The sequence below is a fragment of the Rhipicephalus sanguineus genome, chromosome 2, assembly GCF_013339695.2.
Source record: "Rhipicephalus sanguineus isolate Rsan-2018 chromosome 2, BIME_Rsan_1.4, whole genome shotgun sequence".
Taxonomy (NCBI): Eukaryota; Metazoa; Arthropoda; class Arachnida; order Ixodida; family Ixodidae; genus Rhipicephalus; species Rhipicephalus sanguineus.
In genome coordinates, this window is record NC_051177.1 from 163,519,249 (window position 1) to 163,545,318 (window position 26,070).

The 26,070-nt window shown below is 47.1% G+C and overlaps 1 protein-coding gene across 1 annotated transcript in view; it reads left to right on the forward strand.

The window, feature by feature from the left end:
* Positions 1-26,070, forward strand: part of LOC119383845 (Down syndrome cell adhesion molecule homolog) — a 153,487-nt gene that overhangs the window by 97,134 nt on the left and 30,283 nt on the right. Inside the window, exons 10-16 of the mRNA XM_037652124.2 lie at positions 4,728-4,847; positions 5,701-5,874; positions 6,602-6,740; positions 7,350-7,501; positions 20,746-20,877; positions 23,578-23,745; positions 25,534-25,604. Of these exons, the coding sequence (XP_037508052.2) occupies positions 4,728-4,847; positions 5,701-5,874; positions 6,602-6,740; positions 7,350-7,501; positions 20,746-20,877; positions 23,578-23,745; positions 25,534-25,604 (956 nt within the window). The remainder of the gene's footprint in view (positions 1-4,727; positions 4,848-5,700; positions 5,875-6,601; positions 6,741-7,349; positions 7,502-20,745; positions 20,878-23,577; positions 23,746-25,533; positions 25,605-26,070) is intronic.

A 26,070-nucleotide genomic window follows, 5' to 3' on the forward strand; every position in this document is an offset into this window, starting at 1 on the left:
AGACCTCCCCCCAGCGCAATCAGCCGCCCTCATCCGCCTTTTGGCTTCTTACCGCGAGACCTTCGACCTTGACAATCGACCACTCGGCCAAACTTCTCTTGTGCAGCACCGTATCAACACAGGTGATGCTGTTCCCATTCACCGTCGACCGTATCGGGTGTCCGTATCGGAGCGCCAGATTATTCAAGAAGAAGTAAACAAGATGTTAGCTAAAGGTATTATTGAGCCCTCATCGAGCCCTTGGGCGTCACCCGTCGTCCTGGTTAAAAAGAAAGACAACACGTGGCGTTTCTGCATCGATTACCGGCATCTAAATCGAATTACGAAAAAGGACGTGTATCCTTTGCCCCGCATTGATGACGCTCTCGATTGTCTCCATCGCGCACGCTACTTTTCATCCATAGACCTCCGCTCCGGTTATTGGCAGATTGCCGTGGACGAGAAAGACCAAGAAAAGACCGCCTTCGTCACTCCCGATGGCCTGTACCAATTCAAGGTTATGCCCTTCGGTCTATGCAACGCCCCAGCCACGTTCGAGCGCATGATGGACACTCTGCTACAAGGGTTCAAATGGTCAACATGCCTTTGTTACCTAGACGACGTCCTCGTATTTTCACCTACATTTGAGACCCACCTTGAGCGTCTGTCGGCTATTCTCGACGTCTTCCGCAATGCTGGCCTCCAGTTGAACTCGTCGAAGTGTCACTTCGGCCGCCAACAGATTACAGTGTTGGGCCACCTCGTCGATGCTTCTGGTGTGCGGCCGGACCCTGAGAAAATTCGTGCCGTCACCAGTTTTCCAGTACCCCAATCCGCCAAAGATGTTCGGAGTTTTGTGGGACTCTGTTCCTATTTCCGGCGGTTCGTGAAAGACTTTGCAGCAATCGCTCGACCACTTACTGATCTTCTAAAGAAAGACGTCCCATTTTCGTGGGGGTCCACTCAAGCTGCCGCCTTCTCTCACCTCATCACAATTTTGACGACGCCACCTATATTGGCCCACTTTGACCCATCCGCCCCGACTGAGGTCCGAACTGATGCCAGTGGTCACGGGATCGGAGCCGTCCTCGCCCAACGTCAGCAGGGACACGACCGCGTTATCGCCTACGCTAGTCGCCTCCTTACACCTGCGGAGCGCAACTATTCGATCACCGAACGAGAATGCCTTGCTCTTGTCTGGGCGGTCTCCAAGTTCCGTCCATATTTATATGGCACTCACTTCTCCGTAGTCACCGACCACCACGCGCTCTGCTGGCTTTCATCATTAAGGGATCCCACAGGCCGACTTGGTCGCTGGGCTCTGCGACTGCAAGAGTACACTTTTGCAGTGACGTACAAGTCTGGACGCCTGCATCAAGACGCCGACTGCCTATCTCGCTATCCGGTTGGCGAGTCGCGCACCGTCCCTGACACCGACGCTTGCGTGTGCACCGTTTCCCAACTGACCCACATAGCCGACGAGCAACGCAGTGATGCATCCTTACGGGCTATCATCGAGTGCCTTGAATCCTCACCTTCGGACCGATCTCATCGCTCGTTCGTACTCCAGAATGGTACACTTTACCGCCACAACTTTCATCCAGACGGACCACCCCTGCTGCTTGTTGTACCCAAACACCTCCGCTCGGCTGTACTCCACGAACTTCACGACGTTCCAACTGCCGGTCACCTTGGTGTGTCTCGCACATACGACCGAATCCGCCGTCGCTTCTATTGGCCAGGTCTCGCACGCTCCGTCAGACGATACGTCGCGGCGTGTGAGAAATGTCAACGCCGCAAAACACCGTCGACGCTTCCGGCTGGGTGCCTTCAACCCCTCGACATTTCGTCCGAACCCTTCTTTCGCGTCGGCTTGGACCTACTCGGCCCTTTTCCCCTGTCTTCTGCTGGCAACAGGTGGATAGCTGTGGCCACAGACTACGCCACACGCTACGCCATCACACGAGCTCTTCCTACAAGCTGCGCCACAGATGTCGCCGATTTCCTTCTGCGCGACGTGATCTTGCAACACGGTGCTCCACGCCAGCTGCTCACGGACCGTGGCCGCACATTTCTATCGAGAGTCATAGCGGACATCCTGCGTTCATGTGAAACGCGGCATAAGCTCACTACGTCGTACCATCCGCAAACGAATGGCCTCACGGAGCGTCTGAACCGAACCCTAAACGACATGCTTTCAAAGTATGTTTCCCCAGACCACTCCGACTGGGACCTTGCTCTACCGTACGTGACATTTGCCTACAATTCCTCGCGCCATGACACGGCTGGTTACTCCCCATTTTTCCTGCTGTTCGGCCGCGAACCCACATTGCCCCTCGATACAGTCATTCCGTTGCCAGCAGCTCCGACCACTGAATACGCCCTGGACGCTATCAGCCGGGCCGCTCATGCACGCGAAGCCGCTCGTACTCGCCTTCTGACCTCCCAAGAGAACCAACGCCGTCGGTATGATCAACGACACCGCGACGTACACTTTTCGCCCGGTTCTTTGGTTCTGCTGTGGTCTCCGACCCGGCACGTTGGCCTGTCCGACAAACTGCTCTCTCGGTACACAGGGCCATACCGAGTGCTTCGTGCGGTGACTCCCGTCACCTATGAAATCGCTCCTGCTGCCCCGTCGTCTTCATCCACCCCGCATGCCAGCGACATCGTACACGTCGCACGCCTGAAGCAGTACCACTCGCCCAATGACGTTGACGTCAAGATACGCCGAGACGGCGCCTTTGCCGCCGGGGGTTATGCTACATGTAGGCTGCCGGAATTCATATTGTCGACGCGCGTGTGCGCCCGACGAAGAGGACGAAGGTCGCTAGCTGCTCGAGCTCGGAGCCGGACTGGTCAGCGCTACAGCCGCTCTTGCAAATACATCTTGTGAATAGCGACTTGTAAAAGCGACTCGTCACTCACGTAACTCACGTAACAATAGAAACTACTAGAGCCGGTCTGATCAAACATGCTTGAACCTGGTTGTTTCAATGTGATGTAGGTGGTGGTATAAAGTAGAAGACTTTTTAGAGCACTACAAATTCTTTCGGGAATTGTTAGTTTTGCTATAAGTGTGGTTCTACGTAAGTCAACTGGTTACCTATTCTATAATCATGACATTGCTATACGAATGTGCGGCATAGCCAGTTTTGTTGAAAGACCACATCTTATTGATTATTAGAAACATGTTACAGCAGAGGGATCTGCTAGATGTATTTGCTGCAAAAAGCAATCTCTCCTTTAAATTCATTTGTGTGGTCATCCATAAAGCTAAGTTTATTAGTTTGTTTCAGTATTGCACAAAGCCATCTGTGATGCATGAAATCATCGAGTTTGCATGTAATCTTTTCTCCTCGACGAGTACGAAGCTCTACGTAATTTCTATTCTAACATTCTAAACTGTATTCCGTAACCAAGCCATGAACTTTTCCCCTCTGAACCACAACACCGCTTGCATAGGAGAAATCTATGCGTTGGAATGCTGGCATATAGTGCCTAGAATAAATGGTCACAAACTTCTTCAATACACTCACAGACAACACGTAATAAAAAAAAATCGGCAGATCCCACGCGTTGTGGGAATGGGTTTCATGCGAAGAAGTCAGCAAGTACCTCTATGCTGTGTTTTATGGCTTTGAGGCACTACTTACGAAGTGGAGCGACGTGTTTTTGTAAGTGTAGTAGCTCTGTGCACATCGTCGGCTTACCACGCACGTTGACAACACTGGCGTTTAAAGGGTAACTTGTGGTGCGACGTAACGTCAGCCCTCACGTTAGAATACATACGTCGGTATTATCGAAACAACGTGCGCTTTATGGTGCAACCGTGTGAATAGCATGCGAAACTTTCGTTGTTGCATTCCTCCGGGATCGAGCAATGCTTCAATACAGCTTGCTGAATCATAGGAATACAAGTGTAATGTTTATGAGACTGCTGTAAAAGCGGAGCCAACACTGGAACCACAGACGTTTATCTGATATGACGCCTGTATCGTAGGAACACATATGTAGTGTTTATTGCTTTCTAGCAAAATTAGATAGCCAGCACCACAACTAGAATTGGCGTTGCACCGAGTGTACGCCTTCATAGGCTGTTTTTCCCAACCACTTTGTAGACCTCGCGCGGCTCTGTGGTAGAATGCCCGATTGCCACGCAGAATGCTTGGCTTCGATTCCTGCTGGAATCCTTATTTTTACTATTTCCATTCGTCGGGTCACCGCTGCCGATGTCGTTTTTTCTTAACGCTCTCGCATTTAAATTATCACTTTCTGTTCTCCCCTTTTTTGTGTAGACATAAACTGTAAATCACCTGCGGCTCGTACCCATACACCGCGGTTCGTGGTAAACGGGTGTGTGCCACACGTGTCTGGAGGAAAAGGTTTGATGACGTACGCGACAGGCTTTTCATGTTATTCATGCGACGACCCGACAGTCATATTCGTCAAATCCTCTTACCATCCCATGCCAATTTTGGTCTACACAAAGTTAAGGAGGTGATCGTGAGAGCACCCAGACGAAGGCGGTTACATAGACAGATAGCTAGATAGATACGTAGATATAAATTCTCAAAGTTCCAAAGGTTCCCTAAAAAACACTTTGTATTTAATACTGTTTCATTTAGTCGGCAAGGAAAAGCGACTGGTGAAGGACGAAATAATTTATCTGGAGCGTTTAATATGTTTGATGCATTAAATAATGATGACGGGCTGGTTTATTTTCCCCACTACCCCTCCTTATATAGTGAGCCCTCGCTGGAAAATAGAGCCGCAAAACACGTCGGCCGTCCTAACGTCGACGGTGATCTTGCACTGCTCCGCCGATGGACATCCGCCACCCGTCGTGACGTGGAAGAAAGGTGAAAGTAAGCTGAAATTTGCATGTTTCTCCTTGCATTCACTAAATGTTCATATTGATAATGCGCTTAAGTTGCGTTAAACGTGTCATTTTGGAAAAAATCATTTGCTGCCCACTCCGGGCCAAATTCAGTTCTCTTTAGAATGTTTTGCCGTTGGTCAGCTCACTTCGGGAATTATATGTCCAGCATCGTGATTGGCTTCAATAATATCTTTGGAACATCTTTAGCGTAAGCAGGTTTCATGATTGCGGGACTGTTACTTTTTCATCACGTATTTGGTGATAATACATTTACCTAATTTTCGCAACGAAACGAAATCCCGCCGCGAGGCTCTTTGCAAGCAATAGTAAAAATGCGGAATGTTATAACACTGACACCAGTTTAGGCGAACATGCAATTTTCGGTCGAGGCTCAAGTGCCAAGGTGCCCTTTGATATGTTCCTTGTGAGCAAATGTAATTACTGGCAAATAAAGCATGCGCTGTAAATAAGCACCGGAAATGATCATTTTTTAAGTTCCAGAAACTTTAAGGGAACTTTTCCAAAAACCAATGGGGTGGCCTATGTTATCTGTCAATAAGTAGAACTGTTGTTTTCAATTAGGCAAAAAGCTTGCTTGGCGTACTTACATGGGTAACCATGTTTTTGTGCATCTTGCATTTGAGAACAAGAACTACTCAAAAGTATTCCATCAGTGTTGGTTACATAAACTTAGCTTAATAATTGTCCGAGAAAACAATATGAATTACGTATCCAGAGTTAACGTAGGACTATTTCGTCTTACACTTCTTCTAAAGGCAGTGTTCGGCTGACTTACTTATTTTAACACGGTAGTATTTTAACTTTTTTTTTGTTTCTAGGAAGCTACCCTCGCAACTTCTCGTACATACACTACAACTTTCGGAACCATCAATTCAACAACGGTAGCCTTCTGATACGTGAGGTGGAGGAAGCTGACGGAGGCTTCTATTTGTGCGAAGCAGACAACGGCATTGGAGCAGGCATCAGCAGACTGGCCCACCTCAAGGTGAAAGGTATATACGGCGGCTTTGGCTGCTACGTTAGCTCGCTCGTGCAATTTTCGCAAGGCTGTGCGTCGTACATCTGTATTTCATTAATATCAGGAAAAAGGAGAAAAATGAATAAAAAGTGTTAATCTAAAGCATAGATCGGGCTAAATGTGTGAAATTGTGAAGACTTTAAGCACCTCCTTCCCCTGAGATTTTTCTAATCATGCCTCATTTATAATACTCCTATAGCCTAATCACATCCAGTAGCCCATGCCTAAGCTCGCCTCTGTTATGATTTGAATTTGGAAAATCGCCGCGAATGGATCAAATACGGAGCAGTGGCTAAGCTCCATTTAGTTGTTCGTTTTGCTACAGGAGTTTAATAGAATTAGAGTAGAATGATACCGACAGGAAATGCACTGACTTATGTTTCAAACTCAGCTTACCAACATATTCATTTGCTAGCTTCAAACAGTAAGCGATATTGCTTGTAAACCCGCATAAGATGTATAATTTCGCCTTCTTTAAATAAATGTACGTCGTATTGTTAGCATTCTTTGCAGCAAGTGTCAGGTTAATGAGACCTGGCCCCAGAAATTGTGTTTTCATGAAATCTTCTTGGAAGGTCCAGTCTTGCTTCGTCTATATAAAATCTTTTACGATTATCGCCATGGTTTATGTCAAGTTGTGTGGGGTGAGAAAGGCCGCGGGACAGTTGCGTAATTGCCTCGTTCATTTCCTTTGCTACCAGTTCCACCGAAGTTCAAAGAAAAACATCGGAGACTCTCGGTGAAGAAAGGCGAAAACCTGCAAGTGCACTGTCAGGCAGTCGGTGATCCACCGACTACCTACTTCTGGGAGAAAAATCAGAAGCCTATTGACACAGAGAGGTGTGTACTGCCAACGTAGCCCTTCTGTATTTACAAAAGTTCAGCTTACATGTTCTTTTTTATCTTTCCATTTCGCACACGCAGGCATGAAGGCTCAGAGACATGCATGTGTGCGCACAAAAATTGTACTTAACGTATTTGTGCCGAATATTCCCTAGTGCAGAATGTAAGTTAATTATATTAAACTTGTGCTGGCGAATTATGTTAGCATGTTTCTGGTCTAAAGCTATAAAAGAACAGAAAACAATGGATATGGAGGGATCACGACAGAACGCCCTGTGCAAGCACCGTTGTGCAGGATGCTCCGAACATGTTGTCATTGATGATACTGCGCTTTCGTGACAGTGTTTTCAGGCAGTGTACGTAGCCGCGATTTCCTAAACACATTTAGACGCACACGTGGGAAAACCGTCAGTCACAGTTACAGTCATCTCGTGAATGTTAATGACGACTGTGAACGTGATACCAGCTGCTACTCACGTTATTGTGCTCTGAAATGAAGTTTTTACATTTCAGCGAATCCTATCTCATAAACACTCTTGCTATCCTCGTAGGAGGTATATGGCACGAATGTGTAAGTGCAATTGTCACGTGGTTGTTTGCCTTCAGGTACCACATAAAAACTGTCGAAGGATCCGGTGGAAAGTCGTATTCTCTGTTGGATATGCAAGAACCAACGCGAGATGAATCGGGAGTGTATTCATGCAAAGCCAAGAACGACCACGGGGAGGATACAAGCCACATCCAAGTGATTGTCCAAGGTCAGTGAATATGTGCCCCATTTTTAGCGCGCAGCTCTTACGCGTCCTTTGACGGCTTTCGCGCCGTCGTTTTACGTAACCTAGCGAATGGATGGTACAGGGGACGATTAGAGGCAATGAGCGCGAAGCGCAGCTCGCAGAACGCAGAACGCGGGTAATGTTCTGGAGCACTATAATGTGGGAGCTTGCGCTGGTATGAGTTCCGCTAAGAAGATGTGTCTTCGACCTTTTCCACTCCTGCAAATGCCGCCTTGCACATTCACTTGCTCGATCCTCACTTCTCACTCGTTCGAGTTTGGTCGCAACCGGGTGAATTGCTTTTGCCGGCCGCTGCTTCTAAACGAACTGCTCGAGCAGAGGCTCAGCGCCGCCAACGGCCGAACGTTGCTCCGCGCTCATGTCGCATTACGTCATGATCGCCGATTTCTTCCGTAATCATTTTTTACAGCGTACATACGTGACAGTATAGTTCTTTACGAATATACATATCCATACGCGCACTTTTTTATTGTTTTCTTTACTTTAATTGGTAAAGTATTTAAAATAAGAAGTCATCCCGCATGGGTATCGGCTCGGAAGGTATTATGAACTCGCGCGCTTTGCAGAGGAAATTGTTTAACCTATTAAAGTTCTAGCTCTTAAGTGCGAATCTACATTCGCCACGTGAATAAATTCGACGCTTTATGACACTCTTGTGTACAATTATGAATTCCGTAGTAAATATCTGGTGACCGCATGGTTACTCTGTTGCGACTGCGGCAGCAACAAAGGGAGTTCGTGTGACAAATTCGCAATTATGTTCTTCTTATACTACTTTCTGTGTAATCTCATAAACGAAAAAAAGGCACGCGTGACTGTCTCTATTTGCACTTGACATATATGTAGCTTTTTGTCTTCTTTCGAATGTTTTAGCCAGGGTGTCGGAAGGAAACGTTTTTCGTTTCGGTTTTAGTTTCGTTTCACCGCAAAAAGTTCCGTTTCGTTTCTGTTCCGGAAAAAAAAAAAAAAAACGTTCCGTAACGGTTCGTAACGGTTTTTTTCTTTGTATAAAAAAAGAAAGTATGAAAAAGGTGAGGCAATCATTAAAAAAACATTGGATTTGTGATGTAGTTGCTTGCCCTCCTCTTAAGAAAGTGGGACAAGGGTAAAACATGTTCTTCAGAGGAGCGGAAGTAACTGTACCACGTATTCCTAACAACTAGCACAAACCAATATTCATTCCAAAGTCATAGTATTTATTTTCTCACAAGAGAAATACGAATTTTTTTAGTTGGCTTAAATCTTTGTGTAAAGGGAGTGAGCACGATCTCAGAAGCAGCACGTCATTGAGTGTACTCTCTGATGTGCGAGACCGCAGTTCTGATAAAAAGATCGCCAGGCCTGCGTGAAACACGCAGCAAGTCACAGCAACAGCTAGAAGAGCGGACTTTGGAGAGCCCGTTGTTATCTCTTGGGGCAACTAATACAAGTAAAGATGCAACGTACCCACTACGTCATGAGTCGTCGCAATTTTTCTGAAGTAGCGAAGTTCCCATTATGCCTTTTTTCTTCATTCTTCGGAGAATCGCGGTACCCGCTACACATCTGTAAGGCATTATCTGCACTTTGTGCTGTGGCTGATAATGAAGAATTATGGCTGAGCACTTTGCAGTGGGTGGGAAGGAGTGTTGCGGAATGGGCGCATCCATTCGATTCCAATTCCATTCCGGGGAATTAGAACTTGCCGCAATTCCATTCCTTTCAATTCCTCGGAATGAAAAAAAACTTAGCCCATTGCATTGGCACTAAGGGAATGGCCTGGCAGTCCGATTCCATTCCTGTAATTCCTCAACGTAGGAAAGGCATCTTGATATTTTTATCGAGTTAAGAATGAACGCCCCCTAAAGCTGATGTCATCAAACGCATTAAGAACGGCAAGAGTACGCAAAACACGTTGCCAAGGTCGATGAATAGTAGCTTGGTGACATATATCGTGCAGTACAGCCACCCTACTAATTCCCATAGGGGCATTTCTCCCGCTACCGATAGTATTTGCGTGGTCAACATGTTTGAACGAATGGTGGTGTTTCAACATTGTTTAAGCTTAAATCTGTTAATACTAAAATGACGACATAGCGTATTTTTATGCTGACAAAAGCGCCTTTGCATCGAATACGGAACACTGGGTCGCACTGCCCGTCAGCACTCACGCTTGTCAAGCGCGCCTCGCAAGCATGGATGGGGTGAGGAGAGCTTTCTGTGTTCGCCTGTGCGCAGGTATGCAACGTCTTCCTTGTCGCAAAGGTTATTTACGTGTGTCAGGTACTAAACTACTCGTGAGATAAAGATCAGGCTGTGCATAGAGTATTCACCACTTTCGGGTGGGGGTATCAATGGGAACCAACGCGCAGGGGTAATTTGTTTCTCCCTTCGGTAGCTGCTGGGATAATGCATTTGTTTGTACACTAACTGATGCCTCCGTTTGTAGTAGGCGCGTTGCTTTTAAATGTACCGTGCTTGTAATCAGCTAAGCCATTTTAACAATACTGCTTTAGTGTTAACTTGTGAGGCTCTGACTTACTAACGTTTGAAGCTTGAAAAACAGCACGTAGACGAAAACGTCCTCTATTTTCGGAAAAAGCCGTAATTCCATTTCCATTCCATTCCTCCGAGCGCTGTCCCCATTCCATTCCGGGGTCGCGAAAATGTGAAATGATTCCGGAGTCATTCCAATTCAGGAGTGGTAACTCCGCAACATTGGTGGGAATCAAACCACACACTCTTTGCGCTGCTAGCATTGTGTGATAACTGGTTGTTATTTTACTCTTCTGCCACGCTATATTACATATGTTATTGCGATTCCTTGCCCGACATGACGCCTGTGTAGAGTATTTTTGCGCTGGAGTTATAAGCACCAGCGTGACACTGTGGTGGAAGACCGCCGCCACGCAGAGGGCCCGGATCCTAGAAATTTGTTACTCATTTATTTTTTTTCTTATACCACGCGATAGCGGTCACGTACACCGGCGGGCGCGGACAACTATAAAGCCAAAATCGGCTGTTGTGATCTCATAATAGCTTTCGCTGTAACAAACTTCAGCGCCGACAATGCCCTCTCCACTTTGGCCTGCTTGACAGGCGTGCAAAAGTCCACTTGCGTTAATATAAACATCTCTGGTTGCCACTGTTCTCGTTTGTCGCACAATTTCAACATATCTTTGCTTTGGATTTCCTGTCTGAGGTACGCGCTAATATTATACCCTGAGATATGCTCACATTGCATGAGCTCAGTTGTTCCGGATTGCGAAATTTTCTCGTGAACCGAAAAACAATTGAAAAAAAATTCGGTTTCACTCCGGAACGAAATAATAAATAACGTTTCGGTTACGTTTTCGTTCCGGTCAAAAATATCGTTTTTTTCGTTTTTCGTTTTCGGTTTTCGTTCCGTTCCGACACTCTGGTTTTAACTGTCCCCACGGAGAACCACAATGTGCATCAATAGGCGCATGACCGTCATACTGCGGTATTGTGTACCTGCATTCAGTTCTTTAATCAATGGTCTCATTCTAAGGCGAACGCATTGTCTCGCTGAGGAGCACGGTAAGCGAAGCACGGGAGGCGTATGAAATGGTGCAAAGACTCATTTGGGCTGCATCACTATGATGCCATGTTCTGAGATTACAGGTGGCAGAAAATTGTAAAATCATTTTTACGTCATCGTGATTACGTCCGTGACTTCTTGTCATCACGTGACGTAACGTGAGGGCATTATCACCAGGGACCGAATTTTAGGCAAATGCCTGTTTTGTTCCTTGCGTTCCTATCAGCCTGTTTTGATACATGAGCATCAGTTGAGGTTAAGAAGGGCTTTTAGAGATGGAGGTGTTGTCTAAGACATACTCTCACTTATACTCTTACAACGTTGCGTAGAGTTCCGGAAATTTCGACCATCTTCAGTTGTCTATCGTGGACCTCAACCTAAATACGCCGGCGGCTGCATTTTCGGTGGAGGCGAAAATGTTTGAGACCCGTGTGCTTAGATTTAGGTGCACGTTAAAGAACCCCATATGGTCGAAATTTCCGGAGCCCTCCCCTACGGCCTCCCTCATAATCATATCGTGGTTTTGGGACGTTACACCCCAGATATTATTAAATCTATGTACGCGAACCTCTAGCATTTTCGGCTTCATCGAAATTATGACTGCCGCGACCGGGATCGAACCCGCGAAGTTCGGGTCAGTAGTCGAGAACCACAACCACTGTGCCTCCGTGGCGCCCTGTCTGATCGATTTTATTCGTGGGCGGAAGTGGCGACTAACGTCTCTTACCACTGGAGTATGCTGCACTATATATATAAAAATTATCGCTAAAAATTATCAACAGTAATAACGCAAAGTAGGCCATCACACCCTACCAGCAGCGACCTAGGTCCTTTTTCATAAACAGGCGCGCCCATCAAAGCACCAAAGGTGGGACGTCACAGGCAGAAACGACGTGGCTCCGAGAATCGACCTGCTTTTTATCTGCTCCTTTATAACAAGTCTGGGGGATACAAAGGTTCACAGACCCGCGTATCGTCCTCCATATGAAATAGGGCTTTGCGGCGCGCTTTGAAGCTGCTATGGCTAATGAAGCCTTCTTTCAGAGCTAGATTTAATTTCCACGAAATCCTTCGAAGCACACGCTCGCAAAATGAGTTCATAATATGTTTACGCTAACTTTGTTCTTTGAGATGTCGAGATTTCTTTGCCTGAATACTCAACTGTCTTACGCTGATAATACTTCTGAGAGAATACTTCAGCTAATCGTGGTAGTGGACATATCATTAGAGAAGCGGGCCAAGAGGGTATACAAAAATAGAATCATTGTCAATTCTGGCCCTCATCTTAAAAAGATTCCGTGCAGGATAATTAATATTTGATATGTTTATCACTGGGTTTTAGTTGTAGTATACGTTTGATAACAAATTTGGTTGTATATCCGTCCGATATAAAGTTTCATTTCATAAAAAAAGTCACAGTTATACCGCAAAGGCGAAGCCATGAATGCGATAGCAGTCAATTGGAATGTCACAAGAAGAACGGGAAGCAGCTCGAAACTTACAGCGCGCCGCTCAAGCACAAATCACGCCCGAAAAGAACACAGACAGGACGAGCGCGAACTAACAACTGTCGCAGCTGTACACTTGCAGCGCGCTGCGCAAACTCAAAGACGCTCGAAAACAACACGCAGGTATGCACAGTAGGAGCGCGAACTAACAACTTTCACACGTGTTACATCTTTGTGTTTCAGCAGCGCGCTGCAAGTGTCGACTATGCACAACCCAACGCGCTTAGTTCTTTTTTCATTATTTTTGAAAACTGCGGCGCGTGTAGTGACCACTCTGCGTATCCTGCCGCGCGTTCGTGTTCGAGGCATTATTGGCCCGACGAGCCAGCTTACCCCCACCGTCCTTGTGGTGTCGCAGCCGTTTCGTTAACTTAATGTATACGAAAATTTGCACAGCATGCATCAGCGTATCACGGACATAGATGACAGGTCACAACAAGAAACTCTCGGCATGCAGGTCATGTTAACCATGATCTAGCCGCCTCCGTGCCTCTACTCTCGTGGCCGTGTGGTTGCCTTTACCACAATTTGCATAGCACAACATGAGTGTGTGACGAACATGAATGACATGTTTTGATACAAACATCATTGCTTAAGTGTCTTGTACGCCGTCTGCTTCGCGTAACATCTATTCCCGTGGTACGTCGGAATCAGCGGCTCGGGGGCGTTGTTTTAGCGTTAGGCGCGTGAAGCCTTCAGTCGGCGTTTCCTGCCGCGCAGTAGCGTTCGACGCATTGTTTGCCCGGCGTTCGACATCGCGTGCGGGTACAACAATGGGCCACTTTTTCATGCGCGTCTCAAGGGCAGTTTTCAAACTTAAAGAAAATCGAGGACCGTTGCTTTAAAGCGCGCCCTTCGCACCATGTCGCGGGTGATAGTGAAGACGCTGAAGCACCTGCGAGGTCTGTGCACCGCCAGCTGTAAATGGTGCATATGCATATCTCACCGTTAGTATGCTGGAGGATGCGTGACGCGTGGTATAGGCCTATAGTTGTCTAACGCGGCGCGCTGCGGGGCGACGTGTCGCTGGTTTGGATCTGCGGTCGCGCGCCTCGGAAAATTTTCCTTATGATTTATTTCTCTTTGTGGCTTTCACGTATATATATATATATATATATATATATATATATATATATATATATATATATATATATATATATATATATATACGGAACAGAAGAACCACCACGGCAAAAAGCCGCCGTGATTGTCCATATTAATTATTGCTATTGCAATATTGAACGTCCCGTTAACAGCGTGGGCAGAAGAGCGATAAGGTGCGTCTATATTACGTTAGCTCTACTATGAGGGGATTTCTCAATGTAGCTTTTTTTCCGGAATTTTGAGCCATTTCACAAAGGCAAACTTTAGATAAACAACAGAACACACGCTTAGGAGCAAAATTTCTCAGTTGTTGACATTAGAGCCGCTGTATATCTGACATAGGCCTGGCCCTACCAACACAGGCGAAGACCTCAACGCCTGAAACAGCTCGAAAATTGATTTGAGAACAAAGCGCTGATTATAGAGCGCACTTATTTTTTAAGTACCATATCTCTTACATTTTCACAGCAAAATTTTGGAATGACGATGCACACGCTGCCTGCGCCTTCTCCGCTTTGTTATGATATTCCGCAGTCAAGTTACAAAAACTAACTTCCTAGATTATGGCTTATAAACAAGAAAAAGAACAGTGAAGAGACTAGCAGCAAAAGAAGCAAGTATCTCAATGAAAACGAATACTTCCTCGTGATAAGTCGCCTAGCGTCGAGAACCTTCGCCCCATCTCCCTTACGTCCTGTGTGGGTAAGGTGGCAGAGCATGCGATTCTCAACAGACTTAACGACTACCTGGAGGGAAACGATATTTATACGCATAATATGATCGGTTTACGCGCCGGCCTTTCAACGCAGGGTGCAATGATGCTCAGTAAACACCAAGCCATCGATGGTTACTCCAGAGATACCAGGGCTCTTCTTGGCCTAGTCCTGGAGAAGGCCTTTAACAACATCAAGCACGAATTCGTCCTGAAGCTGGTGCGAACCTCGAGCTTGGGCCCAGGCTGTACAACTGCATCAGGTCCTTTCTGTCTGGGAGAAAACCGAGGCTACGCATCGGGAACTTCTTCTCCGAAGACGTACCGCTCGGACATCGAGCCACGCCCCAGGGATCTGTGATTTCTCCGGTGCTATTCAATTTCTGCATGATTGGACTATCTAAAAACTGGCTAGCGTGGACGGCGACAAGCATACCATCTACGCCGACGACATCACGATTTGGTGCGTCGGCGGCAGCGAAGGCCGGGTGCAAGATGCCATGCAAGAGGCAGTAGTCGAGGTGGAAGCGTACCTGCGCCAAACGGGACTCAGATGCTCACCGGCGAAGTCGGAGCACCTGCTCTACATGAAGGAACGGGGCTCCCTACCCAAGGGATGGAAACCCATCGAAGAAAGTAACATACACATTTACACCAGTGATGGGGAGGAAATCCCGAGGGTAGGCACCATCAGGATTCTCGGCATGTTTATTGAAGCGAAGGGCAGCAACGGCACCGCTCTGCGGAAGATCGTCGCCAAGACTGACAACGTTTTTGGACTCGTCAAAAGGATCTCCGGGAGACACAGAGGCCTTAAGGAGGACAATTTGTTGACTCATTAATGCGTTCATGCTAGCCACTTTACCTACACCGTTGCCATGCACAACTGGCTCAGGTCGGAGTGAGACAAGCTCGATGTTGTTATCAGGAAGATCGTCCAGAAAGCATTGGGGCTTCCCGTACGCACGCATACCGAGAACATACTCACACTCAGCGTGCACAACTCTGCGGCCGACGACGTCGGCCGCAGAGTTGTCGACGACGACGGCCCGTCGGCGCATACTTAATGAACGGGGTTTCAACCCAATGCAGGTGGAAACAAATAGCGTGCATATCTCGAAATATGTGCAAGAAAACATCACTGTTGCCCCAATCCCCCGCAACACTCACCCTGTACACAATGAGGGACGTCGTCGGGCGAGGGCGACAGCTCTATTGAAGCAACTGGGAAAGGGTGGTACAAGTGCAAGTTTCGTCTACGCTGCAGCATATCGAAACGGTAAAATGTTCGCAGCGGTGGTCGTCGACCAGACCGGCTCGACTACGAACTCCTCCACGGTACGCACAACGAACCCGCAGGTGGCCGAACAAGTGGCCATCGCGCTCGCTTTGCTAAATGGTCGATGTGAAGATGTGTACAGTGACTCAAAGGCGGCAGTCAGAGCCTTCCAAAAGGGCCGTATATCAACACAGGCCGCCATGATCTTGAACAGCTCCACCACAGATGGGATCGTCCCTCACACCATTTACTGGTTCCCCGCGCATAGCGGCTCAGTAAAGGGCGTTGCCCTGAACCCGAATGAGTCGGCCCAGCGCGCGCGCTCACCGACCGCGCTGCTCTCGATAAGGGCGATGGCTCCAGCCCCGACGATGCAGGACATAAGGGCACTCCAACCACAGAGAACGAGATTACCAAGTATTATTACATGGCTAGGCGGGTTTAACGATCCCACATTCAAAACTCAATCTAGCACAGGCAGTCTCGTTGCGCTTACTTCAAACCCGTTCGTACCCATCTTTAGCACACTTAAATGAAATTTATCCACACAAATTCCCCGACGCCGCCTGCACCGCTTGCGGGCAGGCCGCTACATTAGCTGACATGATTTGGGAGTGCGGGTCGTTCGGCTTGACTTACGGCAAGGCCGAGTGGGATGCGCTTCGTGGCCATCCAGTGGCCAGGAAGCGGCCATCCAAATCCTGGCCATCCAGTGCGCTCGCGACAGGGCCGTTAGGCTAGACCTGCCGGTCCCAACGTGGGAGTAACCGGGTGGTGTGGGGCAACCTCTCCGTCTGCACTAGACTCTTAATAATTAAAAGTTGTACTCTCTCTCTCTCCTCGTGATAAACATAATTTTATGGCCGCGTGGAAATCTCGTTCCAAATCCGCGAGTAAAAACAATTTCGCTCAATACCGCCAACAGATCCCCCAATCCTGTTTGCATTGAAAAGAATAAGCGGTGACGTGAATACGAAACAAGGTGACGCAAAGGTCGCCAGAAAAACGAAGCACTTGGAATGGACAGGACTGGAAGTTGGGGAGATGGGAAGGATAGATTGGATGAAACGGACAGAAATATATGAATACACAAACGTGAGCTCCGTTACTTCAACACGAGGCAGGAGAAACGCTTGGATCGATGCCGCGGCCCGCCCTGCGAGGTTTTCCACTTAGAGAAAATGAAAGACACCGACTACAACATCTGCCGAGATTACCGTGGCCCGCCAAAGACAGAGGCGCATGCGCGCGCGCGCATACACACACACACACACACGCACACACACACACACACACACACACACCCACACACACACACACACACACAAACACACACACACACACACACACACACACACACACACACACACACACACACACACACACACACACACACACACACACACACACACACACACACACACACACACACACACACACACACTGTCTTCTGTCTTAAGGCGGCGGTTCTCGATTTATTTACCCCCGTTCCTCTTTCGTACTAGCCATCGTGTTAAAGGGGCCATGAAAAAGCCAGAGAAGAATTTGCGGTTTTGAGCGAAAAATTGAAATAGAGGGTCTATTTTGCCTATACTTGCATGAAAAATGAACTGCAGAAAAATATTTCAATTGAAAGTAAGCCATAGAAATCGCCGGCTATAAAGTCAGCCCACCGCCGGTGACCGTCGTTTTGCCATGGCGTCTGTCAAGTCACGTGCTGCATGCAGCGGAGCCGTCTTCTTTTACCAAAACATCAGCCGGTGCAACTCGTTTAATTTCAATCGAAGATAAAGAATTCTTATACTGCTCGACTGCACCCGCAACTGACCACGCAACAAAATCGTTCGCCGGAATACAGACGCTCGCACAGTAAGCAGCTTGTTACGCCACATCTCGCGAGTGCACCATAGTTGCCTGACTCTCAGGCCGCTCTCATCTTTACACAATATTCAATTATAAATTGAGTCATCGACCAAACGCGCTAAAAGTTTGCAAGCTTGTTCGTGAATGCACAAGGATTAGCCCGTGTAACACAGATTATGATCGATAATTGGCTGTCATGGCCCCTTTAACGGAATGGTACATATGAAAAAAATCATAGGTCGAAGCTGTTGGTGATTTCGGAAACACCAAAGCGGTGAAGACGGAACATTACAATGACGCCGCTTTTCTCTCGTATATACCTTTATCATGACTTTCCATTGTGACGTCACGTGGTGGAAAAAAGTGAAATAAACGGTGCGCTCACAATTACACGGGCGCACGCGCAGTACTTGCGGTGAGGTGTCCCTATTTCACCAGAGTCGTGCCAGTTTCGCAACGTAAAACTTCCTAGCGCGTTTGTGTTTGCGCTTGCAGATCCACTACGCCTTCCTTTACACAAAAGCGTTTCTACGTAAACATGATCGAGTGCTCAGGAGTTTCGGGATGTCGAGTGTTTGGAGATATGCTGCAGTACGCGATCAGTGGCTTGAATATTACAGCGGGAAGTCACGAAACGGAGAACAGTGGGAGTAGTGATGCTAGCATGAGACGAGCCGTGTTTAATGAAAATCTTTACTGAATATTATCTTTATGCAAAAGGGAAAAAGCACGTAACTCTATATAGGCTCGAGAAATAACTGCAAAATGTAGGCACGCGAAGACGATCAGAAACAAAACGAAGTAGACAGATATACGTGATGCCCTTTTAGATGAGAACAGAGAAGAAATATTAGAGGAAGAAAGGCAGGGAGGTTAACCAGTTTAGGGAAACCGGTTCGCTACCCTACACATGGCAACAGGGTGGGGGAGATTTAAAGATGGAGAGCAAAGAAAATAACCAGGCATGTATATAATATGAGGCAGTTATTACACACAGTAATAAAAGTTCGAATTCCATAATTTTGTACGTGGCCCGCAACTGCGAGCGGCGTTGTTTATGTTGCCTCCAAAGCCCTGTACAGGTTATACATGAAGACCCGTCTCGTTAACTTCTCAGCTCTTGGAGAACATCTGGATAAATGGGAGGGGCCTTGCAGTAGTTAGTGGTTGTTTATCTCCTAATCTCCTAGAAGACCGCATTTTCCTATTCGTGACATCCGTCATTTTGCCTGGCTTGCCGCAAGCGGTTGACGTTCAGTGCACACTCTCCACTGGTGTTTGCCGCCCGCGGGCGTTGTTAACATTCCCGTTGCTGTTCCCTTCGTCTTTCCTCGTAGACACGTTAGTCAGCGGGAGCCCTAAGTACGTGTGGCCGTGCCATAGCTACTGGAGAATATAAATAGAATGTGCTACTCGACAGCTGCTGGTATCGTTTATTCTTATGTTCTTCAGCGTTGAAGACTTAAAGTGTGGAAAGGGTCCCTAAGCAAGCTCTGAAAATACAAAGAACCAGCGCGTTATTCTATTTCGGTGTTTCTTGTCTTTTGCGCTCTATTCATGACGCCAGCAGTCTTCACGTGATGTCATGAAGAAATAAGCTCTCGATTGATCCATATGCGAGGCATTTCAGTTGTCACTTGCTTCCTATTCTGCTTCGCTATGCAGTCGCACGTCCTTTCTCTCTTGTCGCGCCTCGCTGTCATGGACGGTCAGTTGGGTTCACTCCGTTTTGTGCGTTTTCGACTGCGCAAACGGAGATAACAGCCTGTAGCCGAAAAGCGCGAAACTGTGATTGGCTCAGCGCTTAGTGCTGACATTGCCACGTGTTTTATGAAGAACTTAGTGGCAAGAAGGAGACAGCGCTTGTAGGAAGGGTACTGAAGGTGAAAAAGAAAGCAACCCCTCGTCTTTGACGTCGGGAATTGAATGTAAAAAAGAAAGGTGAAGAAGTTGATACCAGAGTGGGAAATGTGCGCCTGTCAATTACACGCCTGCAAGCGATCGCTTAACCCTGGAGCCCTTAAAAACCGTATCAATGCCCGCGTCTCTTTCCTGGCAAGGTACGAAGATGTTCTCTTCTGAAAACTGTCTGTCGTCTAGTTCGTTCAGCGCAGTGCGAAGGACGTAGCGCAGTGACCGTTCTGTTCTATCGCTTCGTCACTTTTGTATAATAATAATAATAATAATAATAATAATAATAATAATAATAATAATAATAATAATAATAATAATAATAATAATAATAATAATAATAATCTTTATTTCTCACTTCAAAAAAAAAATAGGACTCTTATCAGGCCTGTCAAAGCCACATAGGGCTTGAGCGGCAGTGCCTGGCAGAAGCGAATGAACGAGTCACATCTGGATGTAGCTTCATAGTGGCTAAAAACACGAAAGACTCTCACAAATGCAACAAAAAAAAGATGGATGCAACACGGCGCTGTTTTCTTTGCTTTCATCTGTGTCGCTCGCGCTGCTAGCCAGTATGACGCTACACCAACTCGCCCAGTGTGCCATCTTACTGTATCTACCTGTGCATGTGTCTGCCATTCCTATGGGAAAAGAGTATATTTTCATGAAAGCAACTCCTAACCACAAGCGGCCCAGTAAAGCTACATCTAGGCGGGACAGGTGCGATGAAATTTGCAGCTTCGTCGATTGGTGGCGTTTAAGCAGGCGGCAGTTCCAGACACTGAGGTCTCTCAGCTAACTCTGATGCATTCTATCAGCGAACAAGAGAAGGCCCCTTGCAGCGTCTCTATATCAAATCGCCGTCGTAGAGTATATCCCCACAAGAAGTGCCGCTCTGCGGCAAAGCGGGATAGGCAGTAATACGAAGCGACGAGATCTCGGGAAAGAGGTGATTGTGAGGCAATAGCAACAACGCGAAGAGGTGGAGAAAACATTCGCATACTAATTACATTAATTGCGATGGTGAAAGCAAGCAGGAACATACCATTCGATTTCCCCGAACATCTGATTTCCTATTACTGGGTTCGAGGGGTAGCGGGTGAACCCATTTTATGTGCAAGCGTAAATGCCCCATTTGTCAAATCACCCTCGTGATTTCTGTCAAAGCGATCCGGGTTAACGTAAAGAGGTCTTTTGCGGGCATTTAACAAGGAGACAACACCAATTCGCTTGCGTGCCGCCTGTGTTCACGGAGTGAAGCATCACTGTAACTTTGTTTTTTTTCAGAGCCACCGGATGCCCCAGTAGGAGTTCAAGTAACGAACTGCACTAGTCGCTCTGCAACGGTGCAGTGGCAGACTCCGTACAACGGCAACAGCCCCATCACACGCTACATGCTGCACTACAAACTCCTTAAAGGTGAGGAACGAATTACCAAGATGCGCTGTTTGTGAGCTGCATTGCGCTTACCCCGTACTGTCTCATCAAATGGACTCGTAGTTGACGAGGAGCTTGCTTTTATAGAGAAGAAGGAAGATAACTTAGGAACCGCTCGACGGAAAGATGTCAGTTTCTCAATATCGTGCGCGCTTTAAATTGTACCTCAATATTTCATAAACGACAGGGACACGTTGCAGAAAGAGTCGTTGTTTCCAGAAAAAAAAAAACTGCATCGTACTTATCACGTTTTCATTTTATAGGCACCGTTCAGTCGAGTTTGCCAGTCTGACTGCAGCGCCAGAATACATAGCCTAGCGGATAAAAAAAAGCAACCTCGAGACGGCCTCAATGAAAGTGGAACGCGACGCGCGCGTTTCGCGCCCTGCATCTGTCGGCGGATTATGGCCGGGATACATGGGGGACGCGAGCACGCGTCTATTTTCTGCGTGCCCCTAACGGTGAATGTCGAAGACTTTGAGACGGGGCAGTGTGAGCAACGGAGCTCCATCTGGTCGGTGTGCGGTGCCTATAAAACCTGCGCTGAAACCTTCAAGAAAAACTGGCCATGTTCTCTTCTTTCTTGAAGGAGCCCGATTAAACCTTCTGATGCATGTTCCCTTGTTACGCAGCGTGAAGGCAACTAAGCCTTGGCCATTTGCGTCGATGAAGCTGATACAACAAATATACACTGCGTTGTAAATATAGCAGTGAATCTGAGTAATAAGGAAATATAGTAATAAATAAAAATTACACCATCTCCCGCTAAAGGGGACCATGAGGCGATGCGAAGCAGGAGCACTTGCACGATCGCGTTCCGTTGGCGTTCGTTGGGCATGCTACCGACCTCGCGTCGTGGAACGCGAAGAGGGACGCTACGCGCGTCGTATCTTCCATCTAGCCTGGCCGTTAATTCTCACAGGGCGAGCGGGGAACGCGGTCGACAGGCGGGCGAGAGGGGGGCAGCGTAGGAGAGGAGAGAGAAGGGGAGGGGACGCGCATGCGCTCGAGCTCATCGCGGCGTTGCGCAGGAGAGAATTTCGGCATGTCTAGCCCGCGTTTCAGAGGAAGAGTGGAAAGGGGAGGGGAGAGGGAAAGTGGAGAGGGGAATGGGAGGGGGAGGAGAGGGGGAGTGGAGAGGGAAAGTGGAGAGGGGAGGTGAGAGGGTGAGTGGAGAGGGTGTGTGTGGAGAGGGTATGCGCATGCGCAGTAAGGGTGGTCACGCCGCACACCACCACCACCACCACCACCGGATTGAGCTCCGCCTTAAGATACTTCGCACCTAATAAATAACAATCTGTGTAATAAAGATTCGCGTCCTGGAGGTTGCTTGTGAAATGCTCATTCTCTCATCGAACTCGGTGAAGCACCCATCACAAGTGTTAAGATGTTGCTGTAGTTAGAACAAGTGCAGCTCATATCTAAATTACGCCTCAGTCGAATCGCTGTCTTATTCGCTGTCACCGCGTACTCGTCTACCAATAGACGACTACGTGGTAAGATATTTACTGCAAATCCTACCGGCGTCAAGAACACACTGATTGCGCTGCACTTACAAATGGAAGGAAGTAACATTCACTTTTCGAAAGGCTGTAGCCATATATTACTGTGAGATGCTAAAATATTATACCTACGTCAATCGATCGAACAGCAACGAATGAAGCCTACGCTTGACCTAAAGTTTGAAGTTTCAGCCGATAATATGTTATTTATTTGCGGATGAAATAAGCGGAAGCTACGGAGGTGGAACACTGTGCTCATTATAAACGGCAAGATATAGTGCTATCCAAATAAGGTTCAGTGAAATATCAAAGATTGAAGTGATGAAACAAATATATGCAGTTACACTCAGTGTAAAAGCTGTAGGAAGTGCGGGGCAGTGAACCGCCTGCCGTTCGGCGACGCTGGAGTTCGCGGGCAAGGGCGCGCTGGCGTTCGAAACGTGCGGTGGTGGGGAAGAAAACCTTCATTTGTGACGCAGGGCGGCAGGGGCACCAGGCCCGTAGCCTGGAATTTTTTTCGGGGAGGGGGCACTTGCTGAAAACCTTGACTATTTCAGAAAAAAACACCCATCTTCATTATTTAATTTCGGTGAAATACCCCTCTTCATAAAAACTTCGGGAAGGGGGGGTGAGGGCCCCCCCCCCTCCTCCCCGAAGGCACCTTGGCGACCGTATTTACTGAAGAAAGGAGACCACTTATTACATATGTGTTTCCTCGTTAACGTTTCCTTTTCGGCAACCGAGGTGATTAAGCGGCAAAAGTGGGGCGCTGTTACGGTTAAGGTCGCGGGTTTGATTTCCTGCATAGCGACCGCATTTCCATGGAGGCATAGAGGCAAAATCGCCGTACAGTTGTACCAGAATTAAGGTGCGCGTTACAAAGCACCATGTGCCCAAAATAATCCGGAATCACTCACTACGGCGCACCTCATAATCACATCGTGCTTTTGGTACGTACAACGCCAGAACATTATTGTTTCATAGTGTTTATAGCATCGTCCTCCTCAAGTAATTTTTCTAGCCTGTACCCTATCATTTGGATACCAAGAGATTGCTATTAGGGTGCCTAAACTACATTTTTCTGGTAGAGTAATGCGATGCTATATTTTTCGTACTGCTTTGCAACGAAAGAGCATAACACTTTGTTACGGTGCTTCTTGTAATCCATTCCCTCATGAAGATCCCTGGAATGGACCCGTCTCCGTCCTAGTCATTCTTGGTTCTGACACGCAAAGCACCGTTCGGGAGCTCCAACCTGTCACCGAGTACGCCATCCGCGTTTCCGCCGAAAATGCACTTGGACCCGGAGAGCACAGCGGTCAGGTTGTGGTCACCACTCTTGAAGAAGGCAAGTGTGTGCAGATGCCCTTCCTGCTCAACATAAACAATGCTCCATGTTTGTCCATAATTACCACGAGACGATACAATGAATGGATGGAAAAAAGCTTGACTGAAAGTCCGGCGATGCTTAAGAACCCGGACTCAGGTTTCCCCTGAGGGGACTTCGAAGTCTTGCCTCGTCGACCCCTCTCGGGCCCGCTGGGCTGCCCACTCTAAAATAACTAGGGGGGTATTCGCACCTGGCGTTTCCCATCTTCCCCTGCAGTTAGTGACACTAACATGATGCTTCACGTGACGTCACTAGAATGGAAGCTTTAGATTTTTCAATTAATTCAGGAACACCCTTCGTTGATTTGCTTGCTAATGAGGCTTTGCGATGGAGCGGCGCAACGATTGCAAAGTTGCTTCGAATTGCGATAAGCTGATTTCATTTCGCACTGTTTTTGTACAGAGCAGATATAACTGCTAGGTCCTCAAATGCACAACGCTCACTACTGTCGTTGCCTACGTGTCTTCTAAGGGAGCGACTGGCACGAAAGTTATAGCACCTGTAGGTTAGGTGGCGAAGGCAAAAAAGAAACCACTCTCTTGATTTAGGTATTACAGAGGTATTGGAGAGCCTTAGGAGAGTTTTAACGCTGCCTTTATCTAACCGCAGAAATCAAACTTACGATACGACAACTGATTAATATATGCAAGAAATGATTGTTCTACATTAGTGTCACATTTCATGACCATGTGAATATGACGCTGCTGCATAAAAAAAATGAAAAGTCGGCAATGTGCGGCTCTCCGCAATAGTGGCATATATTTAATTAAAATAAACGGGCATCGAATTAGAAAACCGTTTCGTTTGTACATGTTTGCCATTGATTGGCTTCATCGTCAACAAACAGCGCACGAGCGGACAACGGACAAAGAAAGAAACAAAGACAACGGACAAAGTTATTTGTCCGTTGTCCGCTCCTGCACTGTTTCTTGAAGATGGATTACCAAGTAGCCCGATCTCAAATGTTGCTTCAACATATTGGTTGGCTGCCTTTATAAATGATATGCGTGGCATGATGGTTCCTTGCGATTTGCTTTTACGAACACTTCCGGCGTAAAAAACCGCCAATTGTGAATATGACACCCTGTGAGAAGCCGACGTTCCGGCACTTACGCCACGACGACGGTTATCTATTCGAAGCGTTGCGCGTTGCTCGCCAACCGAATATGACACTTTCGCATGACAAAGTTTAGGCGCGAATTTATGGAGACTCACTTGTTACCTTTTAATGGAGTTGCCCTGGTGAATGATCGCCAGTTAATACGTAGTCACCTTTTATGCAATCCAACCAGCATACTTTCGTGACCCCTGTCTTAGCTTTCATAGAGCTATGACTGTTAACTGTGTCACGTTCACTTCACTTTCCAGAAGGAGTTCTGTTTGAAGGAGGTCATATGCAAAAGCCTAGACATGAATCTAGTTTTGGAGCTGCAGTTGAACAGCGGCATTTGCATATAAAATTTAGGACAGCAATAAATTCTTTGAACATTTGCTCTAGATACTTTCCGGAAAACGGAAACAACGAGAAGATTGAGCATGATGAGAACGGGCCGCACTCATATTAAAAAAAAGGAGGCCCTGCTGGGCCTGTTGGTAGGTATGACTTTAGGGTGAACACTCTTTCCTCCTTTGTACAGTTTGCCCTAACATTAAGTTCACTCGTATCTTAGCTGCTGCGAAATGGATGCTCTCACAAAGTCTATTGCAGCATCTATAAAATGATTTATTTTTATTTTTCACCCGCAGCTCCGTCTGGTGCGCCGTTATCGCTCACGGTGCACACAACGGGTTCGCAATCTCTCAAAGTTTCCTGGAAGGTATGTGATGAACTAACCATATCGTTTTCTTATGGGGGTAGTAGTTCATTTATTTCGGTGATGTGCGCACTTTATTCAAACTTTATTAATTCACTGTTGTTACCCTGCCCAGTTGTAAGGCCGATTCCGGGTCCATGGGGTTTTAATAAGTGAACTGAAAGGAAACAAGCCAATAGTGTGGCAGAATAGTCTGTGTCGAAAACATCGGTGACCTGTATATATTCTAATGCACGGTTGGTTGCTGGCATCACTTGTGCTGTCACGACTTTGTGCTACAAGTACCATCAGAAATTCATAAAAGACGGACGTCCAGGGGAAGAGGGAGGCTTTATGTAATAAGAAATCGTCGAAGAGGGATATGTCACTGTAGCCGACGTTTCGACAAATTGACAAGTGTCCTTTGTCATGGTAGCAATGACGCCTTGGCGAAGAGAAGTTCCCTTGTCGAAATGTTGGTTCCAGCGAC